General features: G+C 37.6%; 2 protein-coding genes across 5 annotated transcripts in view; one reads left to right on the top strand and one right to left on the bottom strand.

The window, feature by feature from the left end:
- On the bottom strand, positions 1-25,159 carry aspg (asparaginase homolog (S. cerevisiae)). Of its 4 annotated transcripts, XM_038291387.1 has the most exons (18): positions 24,763-25,159; positions 18,262-18,388; positions 18,046-18,072; positions 15,201-15,312; positions 12,961-13,086; positions 12,792-12,875; positions 11,110-11,236; positions 10,925-11,037; positions 8,947-9,132; positions 8,409-8,522; positions 8,205-8,324; positions 6,372-6,467; positions 5,540-5,703; positions 3,351-3,437; positions 2,861-2,960; positions 2,713-2,778; positions 2,564-2,620; positions 1-980 (listed from the first exon to the last, which is right to left on the bottom strand). In XM_038291387.1, exons 1-18 carry the CDS (start codon positions 25,007-25,009, stop codon positions 936-938), a joined length of 1,998 nt encoding a protein of 665 aa, XP_038147315.1. In that variant the 5' UTR covers positions 25,010-25,159; the 3' UTR covers positions 1-935. The 4 variants fall into 4 exon arrangements, with proteins under 4 accessions (XP_038147315.1, XP_038147316.1, XP_038147317.1 ...); XM_038291388.1 differs by lacking the exon at positions 18,046-18,072 and having other exon boundaries at positions 24,763-25,155; XM_038291389.1 differs by lacking the exon at positions 2,564-2,620 and having other exon boundaries at positions 24,763-25,152.
- LOC119787497 (ADP-ribosylation factor 6-like) overlaps positions 3,339-26,144 on the top strand; it is a 30,824-nt gene continuing 8,018 nt past the window's right edge. The window contains exon 1 of the mRNA XM_038291392.1: positions 3,339-3,454. The gene's annotated coding sequence lies outside the window, so the exon portion shown is untranslated. The remainder of the gene's footprint in view (positions 3,455-26,144) is intronic.

Raw genomic sequence — 26,144 nt, 5'->3', positions numbered from 1 at the left:
TTTCTTTAAAACAAAAACTTTATTTCTACTCTTTCCACAAAATACATAATTCAGTGAATTCCTTAAAAAATTAAAACATGTGTGTTTAGAAAACAGCAAGCTGAAAGAACACAAATCAGGCCATTAAAATATCTGGGAACACTGGGTGTGGTTAGAAAAAACAAAAAAAGACTAGAGGTCTACATGGTTTGTTGTACAGCAAAGAAGTCAAAGATTAAGTAATCAGTCATTTTTTAATGCCAAAGATATAAGACAACAGTAAAAAAAAAAAAAAAAAAAAGAGTTTAAAAAAACTGGTTTTCCTCCTGGTTTGCCACACACGACAATCTGGACTTCCCCTTTCCGGTTCAGTGTGAGATATGTGACGCTTCCAGTTCGACAATTAGCACAGAAACAGGCTGGATGAGTCTGAGGAGCAACTGTAGTTTGTTCTTTATAGCAGAGGAGCAGCAGGAAGTAGGAGAAAAAAAAAACTTCACCTTGAGGAACTGAGGGATTCTGTGGCTGACGACATTCATATAATAAAACATTACGTTCAAAGACTCACATTTTGACCATCCTATTAAAATACCTACAAAAATAAAATCAGTGTCATCGGAAACATTATAAATACTTTTCTTCAGAAACAATTTACATTACCGTACTTTACTTTTAATGTTACAGCAAATGACATTTTTCTGCATTTTTCATCCATTGCAGAAACACATCAGAATGGAACATTCAGCATTGTAACCAGTTTCCACAAATATGAAATACTGCAAAAATACACTTAAAAGTATTTTTTTCTCTTTCAAAGCAGCATTAGTTCAAAGATCATACTGCAACGTGAACATGTCTGCATGTAGTAACTGTTATGTGCATGGTATTAAACAGAGGTTAAACAGATGATTGACGGGAGGTGGAGGACGGCTGTGGGGAACGGAGGTAGAGTCGGCTCACAGTGCTGTTGGTACGGCAGTAAACTCCATCCCTCCACCGTTCTGCCAAAAAACCAAAGATTAGAAATAAATACCAAGTACTGAAAGAGGTGGCAATGTTTAAGGATTTTCACAGAGCACATTTAAAGAATGGGGTGCGCAGGATTCTAGGAGGGTTGGTTAGCAAGCGCTCAAACATGATTAGATTTGTAATATTAAGCTCAGCTTTAATGCAATGTTCTGTTCTGAAGATACAAATCTTTATTTCTGCTAATTGAAATATGAGCGAATAACAGAAGAGGCTGAAATGTTTACTATTAAGACACTGGATCCTGAGTGGTAAGAAGAGTTTTGTTATTGGTTAATGGTAATTATGTTAGCAATATTATTGGATCAATTTTTGTCATCATGTGGGAGGAAAATGTGTTTGTTTTTTGTACAAATATAAATAATCCCATTGAAAAAAATATTGATTCTCTTTTTGTAAAAGTTTTGTTTTTCATTAAATTTTGAAGTAGAAATGAAAGACATATTTTTTAATGTTACAGGTTAGATATTCGAGAAAAAAAATATAAGTCATCTGTTTTCAACAGGCCTTGTCATAATTGCAGCTAAATGATATTAGCTGACTCCTCGGATTGTAAAGGTCTGAATTGATTTCTTTGATAACTGACTCATCCTTAAAGGCAATCATTGTCTTTTAAACACCAAAACCTGGTGGACATTGCTGTTTTTTTCAGGTTGCACTTTTAAATCATAATGCTTTTGCAAATGCATTAATTTGTTATTTATCTTAACACTCTGAAATGTGTTGATTGAGCTTAATGTAATAAGCAAGCAGGTTGGAATTCATAGTTGCTGTAATTGTAGTGAAGAGCTCACCATTGGCCTAAACTAGAAGGAGGCTTAGAGTAAGTCTGGAGGAGCTGCAGGATCTGAGTGGGAGCTAAGAAGGAAAAAAAACTCTGTCTCTTAATAAGCCAAAGTGGTAGAAAGAGACCCAAGGAGACTTAGAAGGTGGTTTGATAAAAAATTTGATTTGATACAAATTGATGCCTTATTTCACCTCAAAATCAAGAGTCACTATCTGTAGGTGAATCATAGAATCATCTAATAAATTTCATTTACACACTTTAAGTGTAATTTTCATTTCATATTTTAATCAATCATGTGATCTTTTATATAAATGTCTGTTGCCTTATGTCTCTCCAGTGAACTTTTATTTTTCTTCTCATGTTCAGCACTTTGAATTCATGTGCTGTGTGAACTTGCATTGTCCTTCAAATTGGTTGTTATCTTAAAAAGTTGGGTGGGTGTGAATACTTTAGAAAAGCACTGAAGCCCTTCTTATTTTCTCATGTTTATTTGTACTTTTTCCATATCCGTTTCTTTCCCACTCTCCCTCCTTCTCTTGAACTTTTGATTCAGCTGTGTCAGATCATCTGTCAGTTTCTTCACAGCACTGAGAGAATCAAGGCGTCTACGTGTTTGCAGCCAAGCTGGGATCATTTGACCCGGCGTCACTATAATGAGCTTTTTAATGACAGGATAAATGACATAAAGCATCCAGAGTAAAGTGGAGCTCAGGCAGCCATGCTCGCTGTAGGGAGGGAGCAACAAACTAAAGCTCACTACATCTTATTTACCTCTTCATCATCATCAATGTTATATTCATCATATTCAATTATTTCATCAAACATGGTCTGAAATGAGCAAGACAAGCAATTAATGTACAAAGTGGAGTTGCTTCAGGTTTCTGTTTAAACTGCAGAGGAAAATGGAAAGAACTGTTTACCATGGATTTGCTGGTAACGTATGAAGTTAAAAACTCCACCATTTCCTTGCCACCTGCAGCTTGAGCCTGAGACAGACAAAGAGGGAGTCATTAGTTTGTGCTGACTGGAGTGTGCAGTCACAGCAGACACATTTTCCCTCAGACCCACCACTTCCAAGGCCGTCTTTCCGTCATAGCCTGGCTTGGTCAGATCTGCCCCGGCGATTCTCCACATATCCAGGCCCTCTTTATCACCACTGGCTGCCAGGCTGACAAAACACACAGCATGGCATTTTAATTAAATCGTTAGCTGAAACTGAACTAGCACATCAGTGGAACAAATCAACCGATTTGGAGATGCTTTTGCTTTGTCTTAACTGATAAAACACGATTATTCATTTGTACAACTCTGGACACGTCTTGACTTTACCCGTGGAGCTTAGATAAATAACAGAGCCCTGTCGCTGCTATGCTCTTTGGAGATGCAGATTGGGTCCAGAACTATGCAGCCAGGTCACATTCTTACAGTTTGTGCAACAGTCGGGTGACTGGTTGGACCTGTGTCAGCTATGCAGGATCGGTCAGCACGGATAGCTTAGCGACCAAGTGTGCAGTCCTGCGTGCATGCAGGCTGGAAACATGTTTCCTGCTCGTCTGACCTGCACAGCTCGGATGCTGCTTCCTCCATCTGCTCCCTCGTGAAGTGGGCTCCGGTCTTCCTCAGCAGCCTCACCACTTCCTTGTGCCTAAACAAGATGAAAATGTAGAGTATCAGCTAATTTAAACCTTTACTATTAATAACTGTCATAATAAAGTTTTTTTTTTACATCTATTTCATCTTTTAAAAGTTAGTTCCTGTGAAACAATTCAATTTTTAATTAGCTACTTCCTGTACTTAAGATAATGCTTCTAAATAGAATTGTTTGCTCTTATAAGTTAAAAATGATCAAACTTCATATATTTGATAACTTCATCTATTTAACAGACATGACATATTTGAATAATAAGCTTTAAATGTAGTGTAATCAACTCATTTTGAAAGGCTAACGCTTTTTGTTCTGACTGTGTGCAAGGCAATATATATATATGTATATATATTTTTTTTTTCTGACAAAAATTTTCCTCTTTGACCTCAATCAAGTCAAATGTTCAATTAATGTTCAATCCTGAGAGCAGTTTGTAATATCTCATAGTCATGTCCTTTACAGTGTCTGAAATGTTGCATATAAGGACATAATCCGACTCTAAAGCTTCCTCTTCTCTATTTTTCCCTAAGCATTAGATTGATTTTAGTAGCTTTTCAGTTTCAGACAATCATCCAGCAATCAGAGGCTTTTTCACAACGACTGAGTGCTAAAGAAGATGCTTCGTGCCAACAGTGAGCACCATCTATAGCAGCTCTTTGAAGAAACCTGAATACTTTAAGGTATAGCCTTTAACTTCCCTTTTGAATCCATGAAGTATATTCAGCCAAAAGGAGGGAATATAGGTTTAAAGACAGAGAAAGTTTTAACTTAAAGGCAACTTTTTTTTTGTGGTCGGCTCCAAATAGCTGCATTAATTTTAGGCTTTTAAGAACCAGAACTTTAAAAACTTTTTGCTGGTGTGATGTCATTTATCAGTTAAATTATATTTTACTTGGATTTCCTCTATGCAAATATTGTTCAGTTGACAAGGATTTTATTGCACCTTTAAAAGAGTCAATGCAGCGGTACTAGCTCTAGACAAGTAAAGACAGGTTCCTTATGCCCCACATTGAGCCGCCCACGCAGGAGTCACCTGCAGGGACCGTCACTGTGACAAGACACAGCAAGTTAAGCCAATGTCTCTAACTGTTTCCATCTAAGAGCCATGCTCCAAATAGGAAGCAATTAAACACGACAGGGTTAAATAGTAAGTAGACACTGGTTTATTCTTTAGATTGTGTAAAGAAAGATCTACATAAACTCCTAGAAGGACAAAGAAGTCTTCTAAAAGAAGAAGACTGAAATGTCTCTTTGGTGAAACTGGGAACAAGCTGGTAGGACTGGTTCAAAAGGCACTCCCCACATTTGTTCTTTAAGGTTTCTCTCTCTGTGCGACTCACAGCTTTCCCTTATATGGAAGTCGCTTCTTGTGACATGTTGCTGAGAAAATAAACACCTCATCCATACATAAAGACCTCAGTTGTTTTGGGCTGCTTAGGTTTCGGTCCACTAAGTTACAGAATTTCTGCTGACCAAAGCTGTGCAACAAGCAGCAGGAAGTGTTTAGTAACGACAGGTGCCTGTGGCCCGATGCATCACTCCACCATCACAAAGGAAACAAGTCCACACTTGCTGTGCCAACCGTTAAAATAAGACAAGAGCAATGCAGCACAGCTGTGACACATACCTGCCGCCCCCCCCCAGGCTTCATTATCGTTCCAACATGAAAACATGAAGCATGGCGATTCGCCGGCAAACATTCACAACAATTTTTAGCAGGAAAAAGAATGTGTTTGTAAAAATAAATACCATCTAAGCTGTCAGATGACAATTAGCCTAATTAGTTTGTAATTATTGTTGGCCTCTAAACTCCATTATGAGTCTCTCCTCTGATTCCCCCCCCCACTAATACAGCCGCTTTTCCCTTCTCCTCATTTAGGCAGAACCAAATTCCCTGCCTGGCAGCAGCTCGTTTAATGAGATCTCCTCTATAGCAGCTATTAACAACATGTTTTCAGGAAAACACTTTGATGTCTGTGAGGAATGGCAATTGTTGCTGATGGCTGAGATGGGGATTTTAAATATCTGCAACTTCATAACTTTAATGAGGAAGATTAAAAACAAACACATCAGCACTCTATGCTTTTTTTTCCCCCTTTTACCTGAAGCGCACAGCGTTGCATAGGGGTGTGTCTCCGTAGCGATCTTTAGCGTGGACGGAGGCTCCCTGATTGAGCAAGTATTGCACAAGTCTGAGGTGACCCTCGCAAGCAGCGACATGCAGAGGTGTGCGTCCATCAAAGTCACCCAGACGCAAGTCGCTGCCCTGAAACACAGGAAAATCAGCACTGCAAGCAGGTTGGCCTGTCAAAAACTGTAGAAAAGGGTTTGTTTGTCTGACGTTTACATCTAAAACTAATCAAAATGTATAAAAGATTTTTAAAAATATTCCATTTACATCCATTTTTTGTTAATATAACAAATCAGTTGGACAGTTCTAAGCTGTATTTTCAGAAAAAACATCAGTAGAAACTTTAAATACTGAATTTAAAGGTGTATTATCTGACCACTAATACATGTATACTCATAATAAAAGCTGTGTAGAAATCTTGATCAGAATCATGGCTTTGATCAAACATTTCAAACCAGTTTATCCATAAAAGCCTAGCTTACCTCCTCAGGTGTCATGAGGTTTTTCTGTTAACCCGGGTCACTATTTCACAGAGAATAACCTCGACTTTTTGGCTAATCAATAGTCAGTGAGTTTAACTTGACACTGACCCTTGCTAACTAAACACTAGAAGATAAGAAGGGTCAAATGATTCTCTGATGACGCAAGAGTTTATTACTGAACTGGGTTTGAAGCTTATGACAACAACAAAAAACATTAAATAAATATTGGTTTAGGGCAAATGATGAAGGCCAGAGGGTGCTGAAGAATTTTTGTTTTTACTGATACAGTAGGCAGCAGGTCACGTAATGAGGTTTGGTTACCATTTCTTTAAGGGCTTCCAGGGCTTCTGTGTCCCCGTTCTTTGCAGCAGCACATGCCAGCGAAGGAGTCAGGGCATCTCGGATGGCTTCCAGCTCCTTTTGGATATCAGAACATTCAAAACATTTAAAAAAAAAATAGGCCATTTAGATGACCTTATATAATCCTCATAACTTCTTAATTTTTTAAAATCATTTTAATATGTTTCTACCAAAGAAAGTATTTTATTGTCTAAAGAATACTGAACTTTAATGACAACAGTAATCTCCCAAAATTAGAAGTAATGCTTGGTAACTTTCCAATCTTTCCACTCTTACTTCCATGACAGCAGGAAGAAATAATATCAAGGCTAAAGTAATTATTCAGATTATAATGGAAATAATTATCAAATTAGTTGGTTACTGAGATGAAACATTAACTTCAGTAATGGTTCAGGGACTCTAATATGCCATTTTCTGAAAGAATGAACTGTTTACAGTAGTTATAAAGACAAAAAATAGTAACATTTCCCAATTGAAAACATATATGTATAAAAGTTTTAACTTAGTTTTTTCCCCATTTACATTTTAGCATAGAATAGAATAGAATAGAATAGAATTCGACGTTATTGTCATTAAACTGTCACAAGTACAAAGCAACGAAATGTTGTAGAAAATCCCTGACCGGGAATCAAACCCGGGCCATGGTAGTTGTTGTTGGGTTTTTTTATTCCAAGCTATTTTTTTATGTTGATTTAGTAAAAACACCATGTTTAAGATTAACTGAATAAAAATGAAGAATTAATAACTAAAATACTCCATAGCTGCAAACCTAATTAACATCTTTCAAAACATGTCTGAAAGCGACTATCGTGCTCGTCTCTGGTGACCTGAAGTAAATCATTCAAATCGTTTTCTTTGTTCATGTTATGTCTTTCTTTTTGGAGCAGTTTTTGTTCATGGGAAATTAAATCAACTGCTAGGCAGAACTGAAATGGATTTTTGTTTGTCACTTTTAACCTTTTGGAACAAATCCCACAACATTTTATGTAAACTATCCATTTTATATCTCTCATACCTACTGCTGACCTTAATATATACTATTTGGATTTTCTGAAATAAACCAACAAAAAAACATTTTTAATTACAAAGTGGGAAGATTATGGCACATTGTTTGTGTTCTTTACATTTCAGATTGTTATCTGTGCGAAGGGCGAGCCTCTGTTCACGTGTTATTCATTTTAACACCTATGACACATCTTCTTCCAAAGATCCCCCCATTTTACCTCCAACCATCTTACCATGAATTCTGACCTTATTCTGTCTGTGTGTTGAATGAAAACATCTCCACAGCATGATGCTGTCACCAACATGTTTTACTGTAGAGCTGATTTAGGATGTCGTGTCGTAATATTTTAATGATGGCCAGAATGTTTAATCACATCAATGGATTTCTTTATAGTCACCAGGTAATTACCGAAGGCACTGGATTTTTAAGAGCATCAAATTAAAGTAGTAATCACAGTCAAATATGACGAGGCCGAAAAAGAACAAACTGTGACCAAAGTTCAGAAAGTCCAGATCCTTTCACCTTAACAATTGTAGAAAGTGGATTGGAACAGATGAGTGACCCCACACCAGAGTTCTAACCAGTTTAATTCCTGCAAACTAAACAGTTTATCATCAGCGTAAACTATCAGAAACCCTCTACAAGTGAACAGATCGTTCTAGGGTTAGATAAAATTGCAACACGTCACAAAAGTAGGGACTCGACTGTCTTGTTATCAACTGGTTTGCTGAAAATCCTGTTTGGCTCTTACTGGGTTGAAGCATGCGTGTGGGCGTCTGACTGCCTACCTCCTTGCAGCTAACGCTCAGAGACCTGGCAATGACCTGGATGAACCTGCTGTCGCTCAGACACAGTTTGGCTCCTTCAAGGTCCGCACTCATTTCTCCCCGCAGGTTTTGAGACATCATCTGGACAAAGGGACAAACAATTCTTTACCTTTAAGGTTTTCTTTCTTTAAGAAGAAAATCAATAAATCTCTTAAACAATAAGACCTTTTTCTGAGCATCCACTGTGAGATCTTTCTTAGCCAGAACATATGACAGTTTTGACAAGGCGGCCTCAGGAGTCATGTCACCACCAGCTATCAGGCCTGCTTCCATCAGCACCTAAAGAGTCAGAAGAACAAGTAAATTGCATATCATATCAAATGTTCCACATCTAATAACAATATTGTTAAAATCCCCAAAACAGCTTAGATACAAAATTGGGTCAACTTGATTAAAAAATATCTATTTTTTCATGTATTAAGATATTTTGAATAAACTCTATCTACATATTAAGTAAATGTGAATTTCTCCAAATGTTTCCATAGATCTTAAATTTAACTGATTAAAATGCGTATTTAAGAGACACCAGGTAGGATGGAAGGAAGGAAACAAAGAAAGAAGGAAGGAAAGAAGGGCATATGGTAGTGTGGATAGGACACTTGTTAGGAGGAAAGTAAGGAAAGAGGAGGAAGGTAAGACATGGGACAGAGGAGTTTGTTTTGGGGACTTTATGCAGTCCTGAGAACTAAACATATCCCCCTACCCGTCCAGTGGCATAGGAGGCTGACACAGTGCCCCTCAGACACTGTGTGCAGTTCACTATGATGACACCAGAGTTGGTGGCTTTACTCAACTCCTCCAGAAGGTCAGGACGGTTATCGGGAGCGTTCCCACTTCCGTAGGTCTCCAGCACGACACCCTGCATGGGCGGCTGCAGGAAAGCCCTGACCTAGAAACAGATGTGAGCAGGCTGAAGCTGAAAACGGCGCATATTTACGGCCAATCGGCGTAGCATCAAATTGAGAAATTAGTATTCCGTGTTATTTTTCCTGCAGTGCATCTTACTCTCATGCAAGGGACCATTCACTCTACTAAAAGCCCATCTGGTCCCATCTCTAAAACCAGTATCTCAATCACCGGTTGGCTGGCAGGCACTGGGAGGCCCTATAGCACATCATTAACCGCGGCATACGACTAGAACAGCAGAGGACTTCAACAGCAGAAAGGAGAGCAATTAATCTGACGCCATTAGTGAGCATAAAGTCACTTGGCAAACAGCAGTGTGAGGAGAAGGTGACATTTAAAGTTTGCCGTTCAGTCGATATTTTTGGCTATAATTAGTACTTTTGACAAGAAATGTCTGACAGAATCCTCTCCAACACTTCGGTACAGTGGGGATGGTTGGTCCAGGGTGTGGAGCCTAATGAAAACTGCCTCATAAAGGCCTTTAAAGGCTGAGAGGAAGCAATGATGGCAGAGCTGTGGAGTGGGAGCAGATGAGACCGTAAAGGAGCCTCTGCAGGTTCTGCAGGGGGAAGCTCAGCTAAATGCTGAAGTAGCCGCGGCAGCAGCGTACAGCATGATTAAACATGGGCTATAACTTTCTTTCATTTTTCTCCGGCCAGAATCTCCACTAAAATTTACAACTGTATATAAAGTAACAGAGGAAATGTAATTAAATAAAACTAACTATTTTATAGCAGTTTGACAAAATACTTTATTCATCCTAAAGGGAATTTAAATCAAAAGGGTTTTACCTGCAGTAGTGACTCATATAATTCCATGTTAATGAAGGGTAGTTTATACCAACTGTCGACCAGAAGAACCAACTCCTAAAGTTATGACCTCGCTTTTCATTGCCAACCACCTGTCAATTTCTGTTGACCAGTCACTTCACTGCAGACAGAGAAACCAGTTTGGCAGTATCTTCTAGTTTACGACGGGGTTGAACCTTGATTGCTCTGGGTTTTTTTTAGTGGGAAGGATTTAAAACTGATTTAGTGCCAGAAAGCTAAACAATGTAAATTAACTCAGCTTTAATATTCATGTATTAGCAGCTGTACTGCTGCCATCAACACCTTTGTTTATAGATGTTCGAGATCTGCCTTTTTTTCAATGTGGTCCTGTTTCTCTGACTATGACTGGCTGGGTGTGCTCTCTGCATCCTCTGACATGGGAGCTGGCTCAGAGCTCATCTACCTGGTTGTGTGTTTTTGGCCAGTTTTGTATCTCTGTTTCTCTCTCTGTCGGTCCGCTTCTACTGTAACTCCTTGAACCCCAGTCGGCCTCAGCAGATGGCCGCTCACACTGAGCCTGGTTCTGCTGGAGGTTTCTTCCTGTTAAAAGGGAGTTTTTCCTCTCCACTGTCGTGACAAGCATGCTTAGTGTGAGGGATTGCCTTCAGGTCAATGAGTCGAGGCAATCAACAGGTTTGCCTTAGATAGAAAACTTATAATCAATTTGATGTATGATCTGGTGAACTGTAAAGTGCCTTGAGAAGACATGTTGTAATTTGGTGCTATATAAATAAACTGAATTGAATATATTAAAGCCCATATTATTTTTTTAAGGATTTTTTGAAATTCACAAATAAATTTAACTTGTGCAAGAAGATTCTATTAAAGTTAACATTAAATCTTTACCGAGGACTTTTGACTGAGCAGCACTAACCCTTATTTTTAGATAGAAAAGTGCTGCTTTTAATTAATTAATTCAAATAGTGACATATAGCATTTTCTTACGGTGGAGGCAGTGATTCCTGGGAACAACCTGAGCAGACCCACATTCCTGTTCAGCTCAGTTTTGACTTGAAACTTAGCTGTGGCGTTTGCCCTCCACACAGTGTCCCAGTTAACTAAAACAAAAACACAAAAATAACTTAAGTTATGCTTCTTCAGTTTTTAACAATACTTGATCTAAGACCTACTTTTAAAATCCACTTGAGCTGTAGCTAGAGGAGCCAAGTTGGGGGAATTGAAGGCATTGAAACTCCCTGCATCCACCTTCGTCACACGATTTCCTCTGTAGAGTTTGTTGTAGAAATACAAGCAGACCTGAAAAAGTGGAGATTATCAGTTTGTAAATTCTATATCCTGCTTTTTATTTTTATTTTTCATTTACTTGTTTAAATGTCTTTGATATGTGTAATAGATGAATGCCAAATTTAGCTGCTGATCTATTAAAATGAGTCATAAACTCCACAAATGCTGCCTTTATAGAAGAGATGGGAAAAAAGTTGAAAAATTCCACATAGATTTCTGTCTGCAGTCTTCCTGACATGGAACTTTGCGCAGGTATGATGAGACTAAAATAAAACTTTTTGGCCTATGTGTGAAACATGGTGGAAGCAGCAAGGTGCTGGGGGAAATCTTAAAAAAATAGAGCTTGTCAGAGTCCTGGGATAGATGGATGGATCTAAACACAAGATGAACTTTGGAAGATAACCAAAGCAAAAGGGGCGCAGAACAAACAGTCTAGGCTGCAAGGAATGGTTTAGTTCAACAAATGTCATGTGTTAAAATGGAGAAACTGTGGCAAGACTAGAAAACTGATTTTCTCCAGCTGGTTATGGGCGAGAAGCGGGGTACACCCTGGACAGGTGGCCAGTTCCAAATCTGTTTCAGTTTGAGCTTTTTTATGCAAAAAATAAAATAAATAAATCCGGCTCCAGGTGTGTAAGACTGTTATTGAAAACCCCTAATAGGTATCCACATATTCCCAAAGAACAAAGCCACTTTCCTTGTTCTATAGGAACAAAATAACATCTCTCTGCAGCTGTTTTACGAGAGCCTGCACCTGTTCTCAACATCATTTAGACGTCAAGATCCTTTTATCGTTTGAGCTCTGACTATTATTGTAATCGAAAAGTACAGTGGAGCTGTGATAACTTCTTGATCGTCTGCCCTTGAGTTCATGTTTAGTACAAAACGGAATGAGCTGTGTTTTGCACTTGGCACCTTTGATTTAATATTTATTTTTATTGTGGAGACAAATGCATGCAACATTTTTCAGAATCTGATTTGTACAATGGGGACAGATGCATTTGCATTTTGCACATTGATGCTTACTTCTGCCAAATAAAGACAGACAGAGAAAAAAAATATATATATTCAATCAGGATGATGCAGGCTTAGGTGCACATGATGTATGTTTCATGATTCTCTATGTAGATTCAGGTAGTATCTTTACATTACTTGCTGGAAGCCTTTTTCCCTTTTTTAAATTTGCAAACCATAAATTCTCAGATTAAACAAAGTTCAAACCTCTAAGGTTGAAATGTTCGACCCTGACGGACATCATTCCTGTGCAACTTCTGAGCAACATCGATGAATAGAGTCGGGAGCATTTCCTGTTCTGCCAACTGCTGTTAAAAGTGTTTTCAAACTATTGCAAAACACCTGCCTGTCAGAGAGCATTCCTTTAACGATTTCACACCCGCTGAGGTGCAAGATGTTTCTTTAGGAATATCATCATCATACAAACCAGATTCACTGCATTTAGACGCTCATCCAGTAACTTAAACTGTTGATTCCCAGCAATTCCCCAGATGACATGTTTTAGGTTATTAAACAAAGTCATGTCAGATAATTTCACTCTACAGGAATGTACCTCAGGAATAACAAACTGCCCCGCGATCAGCAGCGCTCCCAGCAGGTTGTCTCTCCCATCATTTCTCAACTCGTAAATCGGCACCTAAATACAGAAAGTAAAAACTTAGACTTTGCAGGTTAATTTCCTTGATGTGGCCGACTGAACTGTAGTAGAGAATAATTCTTACTTGAGAGCCGGTGAGAACAATCGGTTTCCCCAAATTCTCACACATAAAGGACAAAGCTGAGGCTGTGTAAGCCATAGTGTCTGTGCCGTGAAGGATCACAAACCCATCAAAGTTTTCATAGTTTTTCTAGGATCAGTAAAGTAAAATGAAAAACATAAAGAGGACAAATGTTAAAATGCAATATTCTCTTGATCTTATTAATCTAGATACAAAAAAAAAGCCTAATTTTGAATCACAGTTAAAGAAAACAAAGATCCTTTGTTTCTCAAAGCATTTCAAAATAAAAAAATAAAAAACTATATTTAGTGAAGAAACCATTTTATATAATCAGTAAACAGCTGTCCAGATGCTCTTTTAAAGGAGGTTTTGCTACAAGTGGTCATTGCCATTGAAGCTGGCTGCTCACAAAGTACAGTAATCTAAGCTTATGAATTAAACGCTGGGGTAAAGAAAAACAGTGTGGCTGAAAATATTTGCACAAGCAATGGGGATAAACAAATCCTACAGTGGTTTTTGAACCAAAGTCCAGAGTTTTGAGATGAACTGAATGGAGTTAGAGAGCAAATGGGTCATCAAACACAAATTAATCGAAAAATGTGCTTCAACTAGAGATCGACTGATACGGGTTTTAAAAGATTGATGCTGATAATGATTATTTTGGCATTGGCTTAACCAAAACCTGATATGTGATGCAGATATTTTCATGCCGATTCTTAGAACCGATATTCCTTTTCCTTCCTACATTTAAATGAAAAAAAAAAAAGATATATGCAATCATGTCCAATAAAACACAAGTGTTGATTTACACAAAAAAATAAATATTTATTAACAAATGAAAGAAACATTGACAATTAATCGCCGATAAAGTGAGCGGCAATTCAAGCGCTCACCACTGGATCTTGGTGAATTGGCCTTTGCATGCACAAATCGACCGTAAAAATACGTTAAAATAAGCCAAAAATAATCGTCCGGATGACATATCGGTTTATCTCCAGGGTCATCTGTAACATTTTTTGCACATGAATCTGCAATAGTGTGAGAGATTGCATTCAAGTCAATGAGTCGATCCAATCAACTGGTTTTCCTTAGATAGACAACTTTAAATCAATTTGACTGTATGATCTGGTGAACTGTAAAGTACCTTGAGATGATGAGTGTTGTTAATTGGCTCTATATAAATAAACTGAATTGAATTGATCCCTCACATCCCCACTGATCTCCCTGCTGCCCTCTGGGAAGAGGCTTTGCAGGCCCAGCAGATTCTGCAACAGCTTCTTCCCCACTGCCATCAGACAGCTGAATTGTTGAAAAAAAATAAAGTTTAAAGACATACAAACACTGAAAAATCTCGCACGGCCAAAATGGTACAATCGGGACGACTTTCAGCCTGGTCATGCATCATGTAGTGTACAGCGGGTAACGAGGGGTGATCAGCAACTCATGACCAACTCCTGATCAGGAATCGTAAGGTCCTCTCAGACGAAAACACAGAAGCATGGCTGGGGTGTGGGTGAAATGCAGTTCTTTCTGCAACACCACACCAAAATACTGCACATTTGAACCATATATATTTTTCTTGAAATGCTCTAAACATCCATATCAAGGCATTTTTTTTCCTACACTATTTAGATTTGGTCACTGCTGCACTTTATGGAAAGGTAAATGTTAATTTCACTGCCAAGCTGCTGCTCATTTACCATCTGAAAGCTGTATAAAACAAAATTTCATTTTGAATACACTCTGTGTATACAAAATGAAAATAAAAGTTGTCCAAGTCTATAATCCGCATAGTTCAAAGCGTGGGGGAAAAAGTAGCAGCTTATCCAGAAAATACAGTAACCTATAGGCCACGGCGGCACAGGACAGCACTTTGTTGAGCACTTCTCAGTCCTTTTTTCCCCGATTAAAGCGAATCTTGTATAACATTTGGAAAACAAGGACCAGAATCTAGAGAAAGGAGAGGAACAGAATCCATACCAGTACTGGTACATGTACTGCAGAGAACACGGACAGCATATTTTAGTAGAGACAACCTCTCTTAATCTCATGCAATATTCATTTTTCCTGAAAGTGAATTTGGCCTTTTTATTTGCTGTCAATTGTTCATTAAATCAACAAAAAACATACACATGAAATATATCATCACTCCATGTGTGCTTGAGTTTTACGATAAGAGTTTCCATTTTTGATTGAGTTGCTAGATTAACCTTTTGATTACAATAGAACTAAATGACGTGTACCTCGATGTCTTTTCCAATTCGGCCCCAATCATCCGTGGTCATGTTGGAGGAGTCGAGCAGCGGACTGTACTCCAGGATGGTGTAGATTATCCTCTTATTTAACTTACTTGGCCTTAGGAGGAAAGCAGTTTTCAAATGTAATATTTAGCAAGCACAGATTTCAGATGGGACTAAAAGTATATACTTATATGTTAGTGGAGTGCAGATAAATTCACTGTTAGGACAAAGAGTTAAATATGACTAGATTGATTTTCATTTGCATTCATTCAGGACATTTTGGTTAATTCTGAACATTCAAGTTCTGGTTAAGAGAAGAAGTTAGTTTGAAGAGGAAGAAACGGTTACTCATAAAAACAATGAATCGTGGGTTGTTGTTTTTTTTTTTTTTAGCTGGGCCTTTCCACTGCTTAAGAAAGCTGCCGAAACCTGTTTAACACAGACAAGGATTTCTGCAGGTGGAAAAATCGAGGTGTGTTGTCATGCGGGCATGCAGAACAATGCCTGACAATCAAGGCTGGACTCTTAGTTCATGGTTTACAAATGCAGAGCCTGCTTGTCAACTTTAGTACAACAATTTCAAACGTTAAAAAAAAGGAAAAATGGGAAAGATACATTTTATGCTCCACTCGCCATTTGTAAATGATTAAAGAAGAAAGGTGTATTTTGTTACATATTTGCGAGGCTGAAAAGTCTCACTTCATCATAAAGTGAATTGAGTCGACCTAAAGAGCCCCACCTGCAACACTCACATGTAAAGTAGCATGACAGCCTTATCACTGAAAAATCCCCCCCTAATCCCCCCTTTTTTAAAAGAACCAGGGTGTGACTCTGACTCCCACCCCCACATTATCATGGGCAGCCTCGTCCCTAGGAGATAGGAGCTGAAAGGAACAGCAGGGGGAAGAGTAGGCGGGCCCCAACCTATCTAACCGGGGGTCTTCACTGCCACTCTTCTAATTAGCCTCTCATCCACACCCGACCCAGCGAGATATGTTGTTGATAATCTGAGGGCTAAAGCAACAGAACAAAAAAAAAAATATTCAAAGCTAAACATTAGCATACCACTGCTAGGAGGCCTGATAGTTTAACAACTATAAATGTGGGGCCAAAATATGAATGAGGTCAGGAGAAGACTGCAGTTTTTAACTTGATTTATTGATTATGTTTAAAATGAGCAAGATTTGAAAATATAAACAGACTTGGAGCAAAAAGGTACCGTCTTCAGATATTTGATTTAAAAAGTACTACTTTGAACAGTTTAGTCCAGAATTATTCACACATCTGGCACGATTAGATTACATTTTTTTTAACTAAAAACATTTATATTGTTATTTAGTTATTAAATATTTGTTTAACTGTTTTCATTAACCTTACAGCAATTACAGCCTTGCAAAACCTTTTGATTAGATCTTTGTAGGTATTTTGATTATTTTGGATGAGCTCCCAGTTCTTAAAGTTGGAAGATATCTACACTGTCACCTTAGTCTTAAACTCCCTTAACAGATTTATTATCAGACGGAAATCACAGCTCTCTGTGCGTCTGGAGTTGGCCAGCACCCTGATCTTTACTTCACAAGTTTTATACGTCAATTAAAGTCAGAACTTTAGCAGAGCTACTATTGAAAAAAAAAAAAAAAAAACAACTTTTTTTGTAACCACAAATCCCCCGTGGATAATAGGCTTTGGTGCCACTTTAATATATGAAGTGTTTTCATACAAAAATATACATTCTAAGCATCTATCTATTTTATTGTTGTTATAATGTCTTATAGGAAACAAGAACCAAAATGGTTTTAATGTCTGTGACATCTTGTCATGGCCTCATGAGTTACTCTGGCAAAGTCAATCTTTCTCAATATCCCGACTCATAAACTAGTTGAATTTTGCCTTTGGCTTATGGATCTTTTTCTAACATACGTTTTTTCCCTTCCACTAAACTTTCCGGCAATGTGCAATTCTTTTTTTTCTTCTTTTTTAAATGTATTTATTAATTAATTTGACTATTTATATATTTTCTATTTTTACGTTTTTTTATTTATATATGTATATTTTTATTTTTTTATAACAACTGACAATAAGTACTTCTAATGAAGCCGGTATAACTAAGTTTAACTAATTGTGATGTACCTGTGCATGTTAATCAGCTTGGAGCTCAGTACACTATCATTCCTATCATTAATAATACAAACTATATCCAACATTCTAATTTTCATGTTATTTTTTGTTGTGGTTTTTACAGAGATTATGTCAATCCAGCTAATTATCTTTCCCACATTAAAGCACCTGACTTACTGGAAGCTGAGCACACATCAGCACATAGGAAGTGCAGGGCATTAAAAACACTCCAGCCAACATTTAGTTAAATCCATGCTATTTCTGGCGAGCATAACGTAACATCTGGTCCCAAGGAAGCCAGAGAAATAAAGATACTTTCAAACACACTGAAAACACACGTCATGCTTTCAGTTTTACGGCACCGAGGAAACTGGAGATGAACATGGGCCGTGGGCTTTCTGTTGGGGTGACAAGTGTGGGTTAAAATCAGTAAAATAAATCTGAGCATTAGGAAGGACTAAAACCATTTCACATGAGGCTTTTATTTTTATATCTATGTCAAAGTGGATTTGAGATAAAACCAATAGCTGCAAACAAATCATGTAAAATGCTTCATTTAGGGAGAAAGAAGAACTTAATTACTTAAGAATCCAAAAACATTAGATGATTATTTGCTTTTCTGTTAACGTTTAATCTTCAAATCAAGTCAATTACTAAAAGAAATCGTGGTAAAGAAATAAAATTTTAAACCAGATTCAAATGCTTTTAGTGAAAAAAAATACAAACCAACCTCACATGATGCTCACTGAGACTTTTCCTGGCATTAGATGAAGGTAATTTAGAAAATTTACATATTAACCAACAGTTTTAAAATATCTTTAATATATATATAGCTGAAAATGAAGTCTAAAACACCATCTTGGGCTTTTTTTTTTATTTCAAACTCAGCTATACTTTTAGCACATAGGCTAAGCATGAGGTATAACTGAGATGGTATGGTACTTACGGCAGGACCAGTGTGTTCTGTAGTTGGTAGTACTCATACAGGCAGGTCTGATGGGCATAAAGCTCATCATGCAGGATGGGTAGCTTACGCAGGCTTTCCACAAGGGCATTGGCTTTAGGGGCATAGCCTGTGGGTTATGATATTAGGAAAAAAAATACGTAATAAATTAAGAAGTTATTGTTATTGGTGGTGGGGTTACCATTGTGTCAAGAACAAACCAACGCAGGTCTTATACTGCACTCTGGAGGTAAACATAAGGAATGACAAGGGACACAAGATTAAACCCCAGTGAGCAAATTACAGAGGTTCTAAGCTGCTGGAAGCTTTAGTAATTCTTATAAACTTAAATTTTCTTTATTAGAAATAACAGCTGAATCCAAATGAATCCAGGCAGACAGAATAAAAAAAGGATCCAAATGTATTGAAAGACCTTAGAATGCTTTATATAAAACTGCACCATTGTGCAGCCAACATAAAAAAAATAATTACAGTATCTAAAATAAAAAACTAAACTAAAGCAATAAAATGTAATATGGAAATACAGACAATTAAATCTTATATTTCTAAATTCCTAACATTTTTTCTATTAAAAAATAAAGGAAAATGAATCAGCAAGTTAATCGATTATTTTTTTTAAATGATAGCTACACTATTAATTGTCTTATATCATCCTCATACTGTTTTGGTATTTAATGATAAAGATTGTTTTATAATCAGAAAGACAATATAATAAAGAATAGAAGAAAGCAGGGCTATCAATTTTTTCAGAAATCGATTTATCTATCAATTTTTTTTTTTTTTTCAAAATAATTGATTAATCTAAAAAGAATCACTTTTAGTAGATTAGATTAAACATTTCTAAATAAATAAATGTTTGAAATTTAGAAAATTGTATCTTTTATTGCACCTTTATATGCACTGTAAATAAAAAAAATTTACGAACACATTGTATGTACATAGACGTGTCCTGATACATTTGTACTGTATAAAAATATATATATTATTACAAGATTTTCTACAGTAGTTTTAATTTAAGATTAAAAACCCAAACCCTTTTAATCTTAAATGGAAATGTCTGCATTTTCTGTAGAGTTTTGTCTTAATTGCTGCTGTAAGAAGATTATCTTTCAATAAATGGCTGTACCATCAGTATAGGTAATGATTGGATTATAAAATTAGGTGATGGTTATTTCAATAATTGACTATTCCTAATAATCAACCCTAGAAGAAACATGAACATCATAAGAATTATGATTAATATTATGTTTTGAATCTGGTGAAACAGATATTGGGGATCTTCCTTCCAAGACAGGTTTTTAGACTATTAACTTTCCACTGCAGGAATAGCAGGGCCCTGTGCAAGCCGTAAATCATCTGAGAAGTACAAAAAAAAAGAAAAACAGGAATAACCTGAGCCAACATGGAGAAAACAGCAAATCACTCACTAAAGAGCCCTAAGGGGGCTGCGGGTCCCTTTGGTATTCCACCTAATGGATGGAGACAGCAACTCCTTACAACTTGCACATGGAATTAACAGCATGTTAAGGCTGCAGCAAGAATATGAGCCTGGATTCCAAGACTGAAAAATGCAGACAGCACGTAGGACTCTACATCATAGGACCCATGGTAGCTCATGGCTAAGTGAGGGCCTTTAGGAATTATGTTGGATGAAAGACACAATTAATTATTCGGAATAGTTCTCTGAATCTGGCACAACTGTTGGCTGCACAATGAGGGCCCTGCCACTGATCCCACTACATGCAATTATGGTGCAACAGCAAAGATGAGTTCAAAAAACATTACACGGATACATGTAGAGTACCAATACGGAGTGTACTCCACTATAAAATACTACTTAAAAGGATGTTAAATTTAAACTAATAATCAGTGTTAAAGAATCAGAAAATAAAACAATTATCTATAAGAGGAAAAACACAAAAAACAGAGACTAGGAAACCCGTGAACCTGTTAACCTGCAAGAACTGCCTCTTTGTTTAAAACACCCCTATGATATTCTTGATCTTCTTGAAGAGTAAAGTTAAAGCATCTTAAAAAAAACCTTGGATCCAAAATAAGACGCGATAAAAGATGCTTGAACTTTCTAAAACATTTCTACATAGTTCTTATCAACATGCTAAATTGGGCCTCAGTGATCTAAATCTGCTAAACCTAAAGACTCAGTTTTCGATAAGACAGTCGCTACCATTAGCCCGACTGCGTTTACTAAACAGCTTGTTTTGTTGGACTGCAGGCGGCCGAGGTTCACAGCCAGCACTTAGACACACAACAATACTGGTATTACAGATACTTAAAGGTGCCTGTGCAAATTCTCAGTAATCCGGGTCATGGTAACCACAAAACAGGCCTAAATCTGAGGCAAACAGACTTCTACTCAGCTTTACTGAAATCATTTCGACACCCAGTCTTTATAAACTCTGATGGCTCACACTAGAGCAACCTGTAGAAGGAGAGCTGATGTTTCTAAGCACCTGGATGTCCATCTTCCTGAGGACATTCCAACTCAGATAAATTTCAATGATCAACCCCTCGTCCGCCCAAGTTGTTGGAGTCTTTTGTTGTGTATGTGCTGTTAGTTGGGCCTTTTGAATTATGATGAGAGGGCTTACGTAATTTCTTTTGAAGGAGTTCCAGGACAGAGTTATTTAGGCTTGGAAGCTGAAAAAGCAACTCCCCTCCCCCTGTTTAATTACTGCATTTCCCTTTAAACAAAGGTGGCTTCCTTCCCTCGTCTTTTACACCATCTGTCCTGTCTGTCCAAAATCTGAACATTTAGGTCATCAGACGTGTGAGATAATAGTACAGCTGAGTTTTTCCCAGTGCTACTGACTCTCCTGTGCTGCACCAAGTGTTTGTGTAGATGTTTGGTTTCTGCAATATATAAAACAAAGTGGGATTTTTTAAATTAAAAATACAATACCAGTCCATTTCAAACCCAAAAACATGTTGAGACTAAAACTGGTTCATCTCAAAGACAGAACAACAAAAACAAACCTGAGCGGCATGGTCTATGTGCTGTAATGACCAAACAACATCTACACAAATGCATGGAGGAGAACCAGTAGCTCTGGGAAAGATTCAGCTGTGCATTTGCTCTTCCATTAGGAAAAAATAAATAAATAAATAAAAAATAAGGACACACCTTCAATGATCAAAATGCTCAGAGTTTGGACACAGAGGTTTGATAGAGGAGTGAAGGAAGCCATCTTTGTTGTAAAGGAAAGTATATCACAGAACAGAGGAGGAGGAGGAGGATTGCCCTTCTAGCTTTTATAAATCTACAATTCAGTCCTGGAACTCCAAAAAAATAAAGTAAGCATTGTCGTCAGGATTTAGAGGGCCTAACACATAGTTGAGTACCACTATTGCACATAACTGTGCAATTTAAGGCTTAATCTAAATATGCCATCAAGTTCTCGGATAAAAAATAGGCATAATATTAAAAATGAATTGTCCACAAGGTTATTAATCTCGGTTGGTAAGGATGAGTTTTATATATATATATATATATATATATATATATATATATATATATATATATATATATATATATATATATATATTTTTTTTTTTTTTTTTTTTTAGCCTAACTTTGTACACTTACCATGTTTATTAGAGGTGATGTCACAAGTGAATTTCTCTGTTCTGAGACCAATAAAGTCCTATCTTATCTCTTATCTTATTTACCCTACTGCTTTTTAATTGTATTGTGGGACACTATGGATCACAAGTAAATATTTACATTTCTCAACTAGCAATACACAGATGTGCAAAACCCCTTGGAAGTACCTTTTAAACAAATAACAAAAAACAAACTTTGAAACACCTAAAAAAAGGATATATCGTTTCAGCTGGGAAGGTTTAAAGAACAACAGGAAGGTTTTTGGGAAGGTCTATCCTGCTATATAAAAACTATTGTAATAGGGAACAGTGGCCCTACTGTGGCAAGAAGAAGCTCATCACTTTTCTCAGAGAACCTACCTGAGGAGCTTAATTTAAGCTCAAAGATCTCACTTTTGACTGTGGTACCTGAGATAGCTTTAGAAAACAATATTTGTAATTAAATATAGGTATTATCAGAGTTGGCAGATCTGGAACCAGAAGGAAATTTAAAGAGCTGTGCCACGAACAGAGTGATCAGCTGATAACTGATCTGTACAAAGAAAATAACTGCATTTATTGAAACCAGAGAGAAGAGAGAAGTTCTGCAGCATTGATCCATGTCTGCATAAATTAAATTCATGTGCAGCATATACCATTTGACAGCGGCGCCTCTTCTACTGGGGTGAAGTTAGGTTAAAGTCTGATATTCAAGCTCTGTTGAGTTAGCGGCATCTAGCTCACAGTTAATCCACCTGAGAGACTCTGATTTTGAAGTGAATCACAAAGAACAGGGAGCAGCAGGGATAGATGGCCGAAATTAGAGATCCTGTATCGGATCAACCATCAGCTGGATGCAGCTGCTTAAATACCCAAAGTTCAACTTGAGGCTAACTTCACAGTGGTAGAGAATGTGCTGCTTTGCTGCTAGAAATCAGTCTGTTTAGGTCGATAGACAAATCTAATATCCAGATAAATATTCAACTGTGCGCAATCTGCTCTACTTACTACGAAGCAAAGCTGCATGTTCATAAGTTACTTCAAGGCATGTCAGCAGTCACTTCTCTGCTTTGCTTCTCTGGGGATCGGGCAGACACATTAAGAAGGTCAGCTCAGCTTTTCTTTTCTTGCATCCAATTTTTGTACTTATGGGGGCATTTGCACCAAAGATTGACCTAACAGATGCACAAGGCATTAATCCACATTTTTGGTTTACAGATTGCTGCAGCATTCTAAATAAAACCAAGTCCAATTTATAAAACCGAGTCAAAACGTAAAGTATTTTCTGAATCCTATACCGTTGTCTGTCATCCTATAAACCAGCAACATGCAGATGGCAGTTTAAAGAGAGTTTATATTCATTATGGCCTAAATGCCTTGGTCTTGTCTCTGTAATGTCTTGATCTCACTGGTGCGGTCTTGAATGACCAGCAAAGCTGCTGTTATTATCTTATTTAGAAACTTTGTGGTTGGTGTGTGTGCTGACAGCTACAGTTTTAGACTTTTGAGGAAACCAATTATTGCAGGATTTTGAGGTTAAGTTTTAAGTTGCACATCAATAAGACTGATGCATGCAGGCTTGTGGATAAAAAAAGAAGGATTCTCTGCTTTTACTTCATCTGATCTCATAGTAATCCAATATATATTGTGTGCGTATAACCAATTCTTTTATTACACTTAATAGGAACAAATTCTTTTAACATTTAAAGATGTTTTATTTTCTTTTATCATTATTCAGAGAACGCTCCCTAATGAATAAAGAATCAAGTTCTGCATTGGCATTGCAGGCTCTTCACAGTCCAGGTCCAAAAATATGACTGTGAGGTCATTGGACTCTCTGTGTGTCCTTAAATGTATGAGTGTGTGTGTGTGTACATGGTTGTTTGTCCCATGACCGCGTGTCTCTGTGTTGTGATCTGTCTTGGGTTAATTCAATATCTAACCCAGAAAAAAAAAAAAAAAAAAGCTGGGAAAGCACCAACGCCCCCACCCTGTGACCCTGTTAGAGAGGAGCAGGTATGGAAAATATTTGGATAGAAGATTACAATACTGGTTGCGCTCTACTCTATTGCTTTTTTAAATATTCTTTATGGTTAAATAAAGATAGTCGTAAAAAAAAAATCTTTAAATGCAACTTGCATTGGATGTCAATTCATTTTAAAGCCCATCTCTGTCAGACATTTTCCACTCCCCTATAAAATATTGCAGCATATTTGAGAGGCAAGCCCATGCAGGTAATCCAACCGTCTGTAGTTTACATTTAAAATATGCGTCACAAGAAACCAAATATATTCCCTTTGCCCGACATACTTAGTCTTTTAAATAAAAAATAACTGAAAAGAAGATGTCTGAAACCAGCAGGGGACTTTTTGAATGTCACCCTACATGTTTAAAACGTTGCACAACACCATAAGTCAACATATGGTTACTGATTTGTGAATGAATCATGTTTTTTCCAGTTGAAACATGAAAAAAATGAAGAAAGAAAAAATCCACTTGATTTTGTTTCCAATTTTGAAGAGGTCTTTAAATATGGAAACAAAGTCCTTATTTTTTTATTATTATTTTTTTTACTTTTTTGGAATGAATAAGACCTGGATGCCATCATCTAACATTTAATAAATAATCAAAACTTTAATAAAGGTGGGGGAATGGCAGCTGTCCAACTATTCCAGAATCTATTTTTAATAATTGTATGTAAGTTCAGCCGCGTGAGCTACTGTATAACTGTGCCTATTTAAGGATCCACGTGCCGGTTGTTGTGAAGGAGGCTGTAATCCTTGCATCATGTCCTCAGCAGCGTTTTAATCTATTTCCTACAGCTGGAAACTCTCTCGCGATAAAGTCCGTTAAATTGAAGGTGAAGCCCGGTCCATCACCTACCGTTATCATGCAGCGTCATCCCGATAGTTCCCCCGGTGTTTATCACCAGGACGCGCGACTCGTTGCCGCATGGTGAAGTCATCCGCTCGAGGTTCTCCACCGAGCTGCAGCTGGACAGCTTCCTCCTCCTGCAGGGGTGAAGCTGGACGTTTGTGGAAGAAACATCATTGGTTTCTATCAAGGTTGGATAAGACAGAGCCCGGCCGAGCGTGTTCGGTCTGCCGAGTTCCGCCATGATTCTTTGCATTAACGCTGTTCCTTTAAATGCGCCTGTCGGAGGTGATGTGCGGGTCTCCAAGTAGCGCCTGCTGCCCCACAGCCGCTGACTCCATCGCGGTCATGTGATGCAGAAACACGGGGGGCGGAACGATTATTTTAATGATGTTTACATTTGCATTATTTTTTCTTCCACTTATACCATAATTTGCAACGTAATTAAAGTGACCCGCTCTGATGAAACAGATGTGGGCGCGTCCAGGGGCGGAGCTAGATGGGGGGGCCAGAGGTGGCCATGGCCACCCTTACCATTTTCTTTTCGCCATCTAATACAGACGATGGCAGCATTAATACTATCAAGAACACTGGTGTAACTTTCTGAAGGACTGGTGTGTCAATGTCAAATTTATTTATATAGCACTTTAAAAACAGGTATAAAACTGCACCAAAGTGCTTTACAGGAAAGACAACAACATCAAATTAACAAAACAGAATGTGAAACACTGCTTCAATTAAAAGCCGAAGAATAAAAATAAGTTTTAAGCAGCGATTTAAAATGATCCAGGCTGTGGGCTAATTTTAATTTGAAGAGGTAGTTGGTTCCACAGAATAGGAGCAACAACAGAGAAGGCCCGATCTCCTTTCCTCTTAAGTCGAGTTTTAAAAGGTCTCTAAGATAAGAAGGAGCTAATCCATTTAAGACTTTATAAGTTAATAAGAGAATCTTAAAATCTTTTCGTTAAAAGACAGGCAGCCAATGTAAAGGGGCCAGTATAAGCTTTATATGGTCACGCTTCCAGGTTCCAGTAAGAAGCCGAGCCGCTGCCTTCTGGATCAATTGAAGTCGCTGCATCTGTGATTTATCCAGGCCTCTATATAATGAATTGCAGTAATCCAACCGGGGTGTAATGAAAGCATGGATAAGTCCTTCAAAGTCCTTAAAACAAAATTAGGATTTTATTTTTGCTAAAATCCGGTGTGGAGTTGTCCCCACCAATCATTTCTGCTTTTCCCCCCTTTCCACTGATTTCCTTCAGCCAACAGTAACTGGTTGGATGCAGCCGTCTGTGTTCAGAGCATTTTCAATCCGTGTTTTTTCCTTGCTCTTCCGCTGCTCTTTAGTCCCACCTCTTGGTGTTATATCGTCAGACATAATATTATTTGGG

This window comes from Cyprinodon tularosa, unplaced genomic scaffold (assembly GCF_016077235.1).
Source record: "Cyprinodon tularosa strain WSP-4 unplaced genomic scaffold, ASM1607723v1 ctg3, whole genome shotgun sequence".
NCBI lineage: Eukaryota > Metazoa > Chordata > Actinopteri > Cyprinodontiformes > Cyprinodontidae > Cyprinodon > Cyprinodon tularosa.
The sequence above is the reverse complement of the archived record's forward strand: the minus strand, read 5'-3'. Positions and strand labels throughout refer to the sequence as shown.